Source organism: Cryptomeria japonica, chromosome 11, assembly GCF_030272615.1.
Source record: "Cryptomeria japonica chromosome 11, Sugi_1.0, whole genome shotgun sequence".
NCBI classification, from domain to species: Eukaryota; Viridiplantae; Streptophyta; class Pinopsida; order Cupressales; family Cupressaceae; genus Cryptomeria; species Cryptomeria japonica.
In genome coordinates, this window is record NC_081415.1 from 172,362,108 (window position 1) to 172,373,601 (window position 11,494).

Sequence of the window (11,494 nt, forward strand, 5' to 3'; positions counted from 1 at the left end):
AGCCTTAGAATTAAGTCTTTCCAAGGTTTAATTACTGAGGAGATGGAACCTAATTTGAATGGCCTTTTTAACGAGGACACAAGTAATTCCTCTAATCTTCTTAATAATGAAGAAGCTCTCCATGAGGTTTCTGTAGAACAACTTTCGAAATTGGATAACCAATTTGATGATTTTCAGCAATGGATGTCTCAAGAATACCCCAGTAGTCAAGCTCTTTCCTTAATTGAGGGTCTAAAACATATGGTTCAAAGTGATAAGAATGGAATTGATATTTTGCATGGTATTGCACACATTGTGGATTCGAATGTGATGCCTATGAAGAGTTGTGCTGAAACTTTAGGTTATACACAACCTCCTACTCAAGTCAATCATTATATTCCTTTAACAACTTCTATTGCTAGTATACCTACTTTTACATCAAACATAATGACTACTTCAATACAAGACATTCCACCTATGATCACCAGTCATGGGGGAAATCCTTCTTCTTCATTCATTCCTTCAATAAGTATTCCTATTACATCTCCACAAATGAACATGGCGCAAGGGGGCAATTCATTTAATCATTCCATTCCTCCTTGTAGTGTTCCTTCTTTCCAATCATCTCCTATGACTAACTATCATAGTGTCCCACCACCTTATTCTCAATCAATACCTTCTTTCAATAACATAATACCTCCATCACAATCTAACGTGTCTAATATGAACTCTTTGACTGAAGCGACCATTAACAATCTTGCACAAAATGTCTCTTCTTTACAGCAACAAATTGCCTCTATGAATCAATCTAAGTTTAGTGTGCCCACATTTGATGTTACGAGCCCACTTTCTCTTGACATTGTTCGAGCTATCCCCCCTAAGCATGTTGAAATCCCACAGTTGGAGCTTTATAATGGTAAAGGTGATCCTCTAACACATGTTAAGAGCTTTCAAACAATATGTACCGATTTTGCTCATGACCAAAGGTTGCTTGCAAAACTGTTTACTAGAACATTAAGAGATAAGGCTCTACAATGGTATTGCTCGTTGCCTTCCTATTCTATTACTTCTTTCCAACAACTTGCAAATGCTTTTATTCAACAATTTCAAAACAATATAAGTCCTAAAGTTACTTTGATTGATTTAATGCATTGTAAACAAGGTGTTAAAGAAAAAGTGACTGATTTCATTGGTAGATATAAGCATTTGTATGCTCAAATTCCTTTTCTAGTACCTGACAATGATATTCAAAGAATCTTTATTTCTAATTTACAAAAAGATATTAGAGAAAAACTTCTATTTTCTGAGTTTACTTCTTTCCAACAATTGTGCACAACTCTTCACAATTATCAACTGACTGTGAGTCAAATGTAACAAGCAAATCCTATGGCTCCGAGTGATAAGGGTGATAGTAGTCAACAACCATTTGGGAAGTTTAAATTGAACAGAGAATCCATTAAATTCAATGAAAACATCATCAACAACAATGTGAATGCAACATCAGGTGTGCCTCCTATTTCTGAGTTTTTCAAGAAAGAAAGAAAGTTTACTCCATTGAATGAATCATTGCATAGTATTATGAATAAGTTATTGGAACAAAATGTGCTTACTCTTCCTCCTATAAGGCAAATAGATCCTACAAAGATTAATTCACCCTATTTTGATAACAAATCCTTTTGTCAATTTCATCGTCAACCTGGGCATGATACTGAAAAATGTTTTGCTTTAAAGGGTAAAATTCAAGATTTGATTGATAATAATACTATCTCTGTTTCTGGTGTGAATGATAAAGGCAATACATCTGTAGCTCCTCCTAACCAAAATCTCAAGATTTTTACTGATTCGTTACCTTCTCATACCTCTAATGCGATTGATACTAATGATTCCTCTGTCTCACCTGATGATCTTGTGTCTATGACTCTGAATGTGATTAACTTTGTAGAGCAGCAGAAAATCCCTAAAGAACCTTCCATCACCTTTGATTCTAGTGAAACTATCAGGGCACCTGATGGTCCTTTATATATAGTTGCAAACGTCAATAATACACCTTGTCGTGGAGTGCTTATTGATCCTTCTTGCATGGTTAATATCATTACTGAAGAATTTCTTTTTACTTTGCAATTGAATCAAGTGATCTATGACAAAACAAATGTGGTTGTGAAACTATTTGATGCATTTTCTTCTCCTGCAATTGGTTCTATTACATTACCTATTGAGGTCCATAACAAATCCCTTGATGTGAGCTTTGCTATTATTCCATCGTCCGAACAATTTCGTGTGAAGCTAGGCTATCCTTGGCTATCTTCCAGGAAAGCTATTGCTTCTCCTATTCACAAGTTTTTGAAATTTCCCCATAATGGTGAAGTTGTTACTGTCAATCATAGTCTCTTTAAACCAGCTGAAAGAACTTCTAGCGTTCCTATTGATTATTTCTGGCCTAAACAATTCCAATCTCTTCCACCGCGAAGTGATCATCTTTTCAAATCTTATCAAAAGTGGAGAAAAGATATGATCCTATCTCTAAGTGAACCTAGAACACCCAAACTTGATATTCCTATCGTTCTTGAGAAGGAAGTTCTTCCTTTGAAAGATAAAATTAATGTCTTTCCTCGAGGAGATTCCCAACCCATCCCTATGGATGTGACTATGTCTATGCCTAATAAAATTTCTAAAAGTAGACCTATACCTCCTCGTCATGATGGACTTGGTCTCCTTCCTAAACCAAATATTCTTCCTTTATATGGAGCAGTTCCTCCTCCTTCTTTTTATAGAGAGAAGAGACCTTCTTCTTCTCCTATTATCCAACCTAAGAGATCACAACCCAAACACCCAAGTGATAAGGATGAGAATATTCCTCCTCCTCAATCTTCTCAACTTCCTACTAAGACTAGACGAAATCATTCTGCATGTGAACGCCGATGAAAGCGTCGTCTTAGAGCATGTGCAGCTGCTTCTCAAACTTTGCAATCCCCAAAAACACCTTCAGCTAGCATTATTCCATTTTCTCCTCAGCTGGAAATTGAGCCAAAATCTCCTAAACATAAGATGCATGATGGTCTTGATCCTGTGCGAGTTAAAGATCCTATTTTTATAAATCTTGATGATGATATAGATGAAAATGTTATTCATGATGAAAATGTTACTTCTTTTCATTCTGATAGTGAATATGAATATGTTGATGTTGATAACCATTTATCTAATGAATTTTCTAAAGGACTTATCCTAGCTCCTAGACAAGAACAACGTGGCTTGGAACATGAACATAGCCCTTGTTTGGATCTTGTGATAGCTCCGTTTGCTATGTTGGATGTTCCTCCTCTAGTGTGTTTCCTGCCTTCCCGAAATATTGATCAGCAAGATCGGGGGGTAGATGACGTGCTAGACTAGTTTCATTAGCATAGCAGACTCTCTCCTCCTCTCTTGATCTTTTGTTACTTCTTCTATGTGTTATTCTCACTCTTCTATTGGTTGTCCTTAGTGTTGTCTACTTGAGGACGATGCAAACCATTGCGACCTCTTTTGGTCTCTCTCATGTTGACTCAAAAGACACATGTGTTGCCTTCTTCTAGGTGACCTTCCTTGATTGGGGAATGAAGAACAATTATGCATACATACATATGATATACATGAATTATCATACAGCATACTGACCCCAAGGGAAGCGAAGTCACCTTGTGCTTTGTGTTTTGTGTCTATTATCCTTGGGCTTATCTCACACTTGGGGGCTAAATCCTTGTGATAACATGCTCCTTTCCTCCTCATTTCCTATATGTATCACTACCTTAAAGAAATCACCCGCGTTGAGGCGTGTGCGATCACTTTAATGTAGGGGGGCATACACCCCGTTCATATCTCTTCAAGATACTTGAAAATTTCTTGACAAATTTAGCTTTGCCTTGAAAATTTTTTATATCTTTCTGGCATGACTCATAGTGAGGGAACCTTACTATTGACAGTCATGGTTCTCCCTCATGATCTTCCCTTTTACTTTGTCAATCGAAGTCGTAAGAACCTTAGTCCACTGGGGGCTTGGTATATCTTGCCTTCTTGACGTGGTGAAAGTTTTTCATATTGTTTCCTTGTACTTTACCGGAAGTATGGGCCTATGCTTATACTCCCGCTAAAGTGGGGGCTAAATGTAGCATCCTAAAATTGTGACACTTGCAATTTTGACTACATTTGGGTCTTCACGATGGCGGCGCAACGTTGAACTTGAATGGAGACCCCGAAACCTGTTTATGACACCAAAAACTGCATTTTTCAGCACCCTGGCCTAATCCTCCTTGCACCCTGCTATCCCGGGAGGTGGGACCATGGCGCCCAGTGCCCTAGTCCCCCAAGACCATGGCGGCCAGGGCCCTGGTCCCTGGCCCTATTTTGGGCCCGGTCTCTTTTCGGCATCGGGTCTTTAAGTTTGCAAATTGGAAAATATTGTTTCTAGGTCGGCCTAAGGTCGAAAAAATCAGTCTATCAGCCCTAATTGACAAGTATATAAACTACATTTCCCCTCCCATTTGAGGAGGTAGAAAAAGGTAAGAAAAAAGAAGACATATGCAAGCAAGAGGCGGAAGCGATATTCAAACATTCAAGCATTCAAGCATTCCTTCAAGCAATTGAGCATTCTATGTCTCCATTCAAGGCTAAGTGTTGCATTCAAGACAAGGATTCAACCATTGAAGAGGAGATCACTTACAACATACAAAATACAACATTCATTACACCTTCGCATGTAAGAATACAAACATTCTTACAACAAGGTATCAGTACTTGTTTACATTACAAACATTTACATTTATAACATTCTCATTTCTTGGTTAATTCCAAAACCGGGGTTTGACCTAAAGGCAAACCCCTAATCCCTAACCCCCCAATCGTCCTCTCTTTTCTATGTGTAGGTTGCAGGTATGCGGCTATAATTGAAGATCTGGAACCCTTGTGCAGAGATGAACAGATCCCCCTTCGTTTTGTGGATTTTTCGGAGGACCGTATGCACGCCGGGCGCCATCGTCCCGTCAACTCTCGCCCAAATTTGTAGAACAGCATCATCTCAACATTTTACTACTAATTCCAGGTCCGCAGCTTCATCCTATATCCCTATCTCTGTTTATAAGCGAATCTTTCTTACTTTACATGCATTCCTAGTTCAATCTTTCTATCTACAATCTTTACAAAAGAGGGTATCCTTGATGTCTCAACCCTTGAAACTCATTTAGAATCTAGTCTTGCATTGTGTGGGATTGGATCTTGTGGGTTTCAACCCCTCTTTTGAATGTAAAGTCCCTCCTAAGTGAAAACAGTCAATCCTAGTGACCCCCTTTCTCTTTGGAGTGGGGGAGAACACCTAGGGTTTGATTTTCCGCTTTACATAAGTACATGAATAAAATTGTTGAAGCCTACCCTATCCTTTGCATTGAATTATTGGATTTAACAAAATGGGGTGTTGGGATATGATAATGAACTTGGTTGGCCCATTTAAAGGGCAAATGTGTGGGTAATTAGAAATAGTTAAAAAACTCGATCAGTAGATATTGCAAGATTAAAGATAGAGCAGGAAAAGGCAAGGATTGTATGTAATTTCTATATTGAAGATAATATATATCTTCGTTGTCTCCTTGGCCAAGTTTTTTTTTGTTTTTTTCTCAAATGATTTCTCCATTTTAACATTGTGTTTTAAGTTTAATTATTTTTTTTCATATTTCTTTGAGTTTTTGATTTATAATCTTGTAATATATAGTTAGTTATTGTTAAAACATAATATTATTAGGGTTCATACCTTTATAGCATTTATATATTGTTCTCATATAAGGTTATAAAACTTTATATACTATATGTTTTATTAAGTATATCCCATTGTAAATAATTATAATAAGATACTATTGGATTATTAATTGTTTATGAATGGGGATTATTGAAAAGGTGTGACTACTGAAGCCAACTTTCCTCCTATATTCAAGGAGGTTTTCTCTCATTTGAGAGGTAAGGTAATTTGGAGATCGATGGTTGAGTTATATGACTATAAATAAGAGGTATTATTGGCCATGTAGAAGTAAGGAGAAGTGTCCCCAAGTTCACGTCTATTTTGTTATAGACTATATTTTGTAAGTGTTTTGATAAAATGATGCTTTCTGGGGTCTTTAACCCAAAAGGGTTTTTCCCACGTATGTCTTGTGTAATCTGTTAACTTTTTGTGTGTATTATTCTTAATTTATTTATTTAATATCTTTTTTATAATGATTAGTGTCCTAAGATCCTAATTCTAAGATGGCATCCTATTGTGTTAGGCTATACTAATCATTTTTTTAGGTTATATTCAAAGAAATGTAGAACTTGATGGAAACCTCTTTATAATCAACACATTACACGACCATTTTTGTAATGCATATTTTATGCCTCTTATATTATTTTAAATGAATTCATCAAGCTAAGATAGGGTTGATTACGATTTGTTATAGGTAATATCTAAGAGAATGTTCATACTTATTTTTCTTAGCTTATTTATATACCATAAGATTGTGATTTCTATTATTTGATTGTTAAATGATGTAAGATTTTAATATTGAATATTATACATCAAAATTAAATAAAAATTATTCCATAATCCCCTAAATAAGAAACATCTTTCAATCTCTTCAAACTCTCTAGTTTTGAGTTCCCCTTAAATATCAAAATTTCCCTTTTTTTTTACCTACAATTATTAGATTGCTTGAAAGCATATTTATCATATCAAGAATTATAACTAATTTAATCATTTATCTTCCTTCTTATAACTTAATTTAGAAATTATTAACAATTTTATGAAATTATGAAAATGAAAAGATAATTTTTTTTAAAATACATAAATTTTATTAAAATTCAAATCAATTTTTATGATTTACAACTATTATCACTTCAAATATGCTGAAATTTTTTTTCCTATATATTTTCTAATATTCAATCTCCTTTAAACTTCATGTACTTCTTATCCTTAAGTTATTTTCCTTCTTATTTGTACCATTTCATAAATGCATGCCTATTCATCTTGAAATGTTGTGCTTCTGTCTGAAACAAACTTAAAAGAGATTTGTTGGCTTAATCTAATATTAATGAAAACTTATTCTAATGAAAGAATTTTTAAAACAGTCAATTTTAGAAGAAAAAAAAAGTCCCATTGTTAATAAAAAACGTTTTTAGTGCCTTCTTATGATACTAAATTCTATTGTAATGTATTTTTATATGTTAATAAAATAAATATATAACTAATAAACTCTTTATTGTAAAAAAAATAGAGATTCTTTTTAAGGCTCATTTTCATATGGTCAAGGATAATATTATGAGTTGCTTATGTGACTAAATATCTATGTATTCAAAATTAACTTACATAATTAACTTTATTAGATTTATAATCTTAAATTGGTTCATTTGAATCTTGATAACATGGTGTCATTATTGATCATTTTGGAACCTTTTTCTTTTTTTAATCTTAAACTCACACATGCCTCGCCTCTCTCTTTCAATTCATCTCACAATCTTCTAACTCATTTGGTGACTACGATTTTTTTTTTTTATCATGAATCATTTGTTATTATATCCAACAACATTATTGGTTTCTCCTTAAGATCATTAAGGTCATTAATAGTCCCGCCTTCCCCTTTCTATTTATCTCCTTTGAAAGGTTTATTCTAATTATTGTCATATGATCATCATCTTCCAAAATTCTTCCCAGTTTGATATTGTGAATGTGTATGTGCTTGTATACTTATGAATTTTGAATTTAATTGGATTATTTGTATGTATTTATATCCCCTTGACCATAAATGCTTATTCAAATAAGAGAGTTAGTTATGTATGGTTTATATGTTATAAATAAATTTTATTAGTCACTCCTCTTTCACACTACTTTTCTCACCCTCTTTGTTTGTTACTCTAGCCCAATTTTTTTTCCCAAAGAAAAAGAAAAAAATTGATCTTTTGCAGAGGTTTTGTGTAGATTTCTAATGAAATTTTATTTATGGGTGGATTGTCATTATATTAGAGCTTCTTGGTACTAGCAAGGTCTATATGGAATACAACAATTTCAACACTTACATGATTGCCATTTTTGTCGTGAGACTAGTTTTTTCAATGTTTCCCCCTGGAATACACCAATTACAACATTTGCACAAATTCATGTTTTTGAGGAGGTTTTGATGCATCTAAAGTCAACCTCCATATCCTTTGTTAACATCCTCCTAAGGTATGGAAAAGTTGGAAATTTGGAATAGGGCATGAACATCCATCATACAATAATCAAAACTATTTTCATTGAATATGGTGGTTACAAGTGCCTTAGTTGGCATGTTTAAGAAATGTAAAAGCATGTACAACACAATCATTGTAGTATATACACAAAATGTAACCCCCAAAACACAATGATTGTAGTATATACACAAAATGATCAATGCAATTTATAAAAGTACATAAAGATTACTGAGATTAAAATTAAATTTGTCAATTGCATTTTTTTCAAATTTTAAAATCTTTTCTCTATAAGACTATGCCTTTACTTCAGATGAGTAGCTTAAAGATTCCAAGGTTTTTCAAACAAATCCATTTTTCTTATTGCTAAACAAATCCATTTTTCTTATGTTCAATAACCATTTCATTTTGTGAGAGTGTATTTCTTTCAATCCATTTTAAAACTATTCAAATGTGTTATATGTTTTGTTAGGTTTTGTATAGATTTAATTTTATGTCTATGTTATAGTCATTATAATCCTTGCGATCACATTTGTGTTGATTCATTTACAAAAGATATCAACAAGAATTTTTTTAATGCATAAGTTTCACTAACTACCCATAGAAATTAAAAAATAATAAAATAGTATTCCTTACAAATAGATTCCAGCCTAGATTCCTTACAAATTGACTAAGATCAATTTAGTTTAAACAATTCAATCCAAACCATAATTTTTGAAGCCATTGATATATTTATTCATTTCAAATTCTTTTTTAAACTCAAATAAAAAATTATGATTTTATAAAAAAATTTGAAGAAAAAATAGTTACTATTGTACAAAAGCCAAGCATAATCTCACCTTTCACATTTTGACAACTGCATAATATAACAGTAAAGCAAAACAAACCATAGGCATTTGCCACCTAAATCCATACACACCCTATAATTAAACTTCAAAAGAGAACTACAACATGATTTAATATGAATTATAAACTCAGATTTGAATATAGTTTTTGATCTTTATTCATAGATTTAAATCAAATGCTTATCCCAGGTCTGAAAATACACTTCTTCTACAAGTTGGTTCAACACTTAACATGTAGCGGTGAATAATGAAAAATATATCTCTTTCTATTTCTTTGTCTTTTCTCTTTTCATATCTTCCTCCCATTCTCTATCTCCATCTCTATCGATATATATCTCTACTTCCCCTCTAACTATTGGCATGAGGTATTGCGTCTCTTATTTTAAATACAACTATAATATTCTGTCTTTATACCAAGATATATTTTTAAAACCTATATTATATATATTTACCTTATACTCGCTTTCTAAAATCGCAATAATGCATTAGATTGAGGTTTTGGTTTTATGAAAGATCAAGATTAAATTTTAAGTTGAATTTAATTCAATCTCTTCTCATACCAGGTACGAGCCGAAACTTATTTATGATTTTTCTAGCACATTCATGAGAAAAAGTGACACTAAAGATCAAGGATTAAATGATCTGTATATGACAAAGTGACAACAAAGATCAGGGAATAAATGATCTGTATATCACACCTTTTTCTGGACGGCCGCCCTTCTCCGCATGCTTACACCGAACTTATTGATTCGCAGAAGCGTATAACAACTTATTATATTTGTTCTCTATCACTGTAAAGAATTAATTCCAATTTATCCATAAGAAAAAGAGAGAATAAAGACCAGAGTATGAATAATGTGGATGCTACACCTGTTTAATTCCATTCCTTTCCACTGATACACCTGTAAGAACCAATATTCCTTTTCTTGCCCTATATAAACACCATCAAACCTCAAACCACAAAGACAACGCACTCGCTAGTTTGTATTGTTCATTGCTTTCTGAATCATTTTTCGTACGCTATAAGCAAGTATGGCATACTACCAGCAGTATGAGAGCCCAAGATACCCAAATGACTGTGATGGTGGGTGTGGGCAACAGCAGAACTATGGCTACAATCAGTCTGAGTACAACTACAGTGAGCAACAGAGGTACCACAGCCTTCCACAGGGGCAGATTGTGAGGGTCTGTTCTAAAGCCAATCCTGACTATGCTCTGGGTATCAGAGATGGAAGGGCAACTCTTGTTTACTATAATCCCAGTGATCCAACTCAGGTATATATGCATTTCCTATACTATATGTATCTTGTATTGGAATTTGTGTCCTTAAGTTCCTGTGTATTTAAATGTTTTACTTTGACTTTGATTGTTTTAGTGATAGCCGTTTTCTTTGGTAACTTTTGATATATATGTATTGTGTGTATTATATGCAGCAATGGGTGAAAGATGAGTCATGGAGCAACCGTGTTAGGGACACTGTGGGTCATCCAGCCTTTGGCCTTGTGAACAAAGCCACTGGGCAGGCCCTTCGTCATGCCCCAGCTGCATGCCAGGAGGTATATATACATTTTGTTTTTGAGTGATTCTTTTCTAGTAGACTAATTGTTTCACTGCAGAGGTTCTTTATGTCAGGATGTTTTTGAGTTTGGCCTAGTAACTGTATATATGGCTTTTGATGATAATTGTTGTTTCATGGCAGGTATTGCTGACGAAGTATGAGGCTGGCTCCTATGATGAGAGTGTGCTGTGGAGTGAGAGTGAGGACATGGGATATGGCTACAGGACCATAAGGATGGCGAATGACATTGGCCTTAACTTGGATGCATTCCAGGGTGATAGGAAGCATGGGGGCATCGAAGAGGGCACTAGAGTTGTGCTCTGGAAGTGGAACAAACAGGACAACCAGCTCTGGAAGATTTCCCCCTGCTATTAGAATGATCGTCATGATATATACAGTATAGAAACATCTATTTGCTTTAAGTATGTTATGTGTATTCTTAGTCTGTAACTTCTTAAAGCGCGGAGCTCACGAGTATATGCGGTTTGCATGGGTCTACCTGATCATATAAATAAAGAAGTTCTATAGTTTATAGTACAAAATTTCTATTGATATGTTCTATTTTCTGACTGGCATGGTAAATTAGATTTTGATTCATGTTTTGATTTTCTCTGATCAGTTAAAAGCTTGCATAGAAAAGAATGCTAGCTTATCTAAGTACACGTCAAATTTGAGTGATTTGCTTTTAGAAGTGATAAAAAGGAATATTTTGAAAAGCTGACAACAAAGTTTATAACATGTATGAAATAATGTTGATGAATCAATACTCAAAGATTAAAAATTAATTATTATAAAGAGAAGTTCTTGGAAATTTATATTGGAGGCTTGTGTATATCTATCTATATATATATAAAAAGAAAGATATTAAATTCTTTATTGTAAAGATATAATTTTTTTT

General features: G+C 33.8%; 1 protein-coding gene across 1 annotated transcript; it reads left to right on the forward strand.

Annotated features, from left to right (window-relative positions):
- Positions 1-9,992: 9,992 nt before the first annotated feature.
- On the forward strand, positions 9,993-11,138 carry LOC131036943 (ricin B-like lectin R40G3). The gene is made up of 3 exons (XM_057968967.2): positions 9,993-10,313; positions 10,472-10,594; positions 10,738-11,138. The coding sequence occupies exons 1-3, from the start codon at positions 10,071-10,073 to the stop codon at positions 10,969-10,971; spliced, it is 600 nt and encodes a 199-aa protein (XP_057824950.2). The 5' UTR covers positions 9,993-10,070; the 3' UTR covers positions 10,972-11,138.
- The last annotated feature ends 356 nt before the right edge of the window (positions 11,139-11,494 follow it).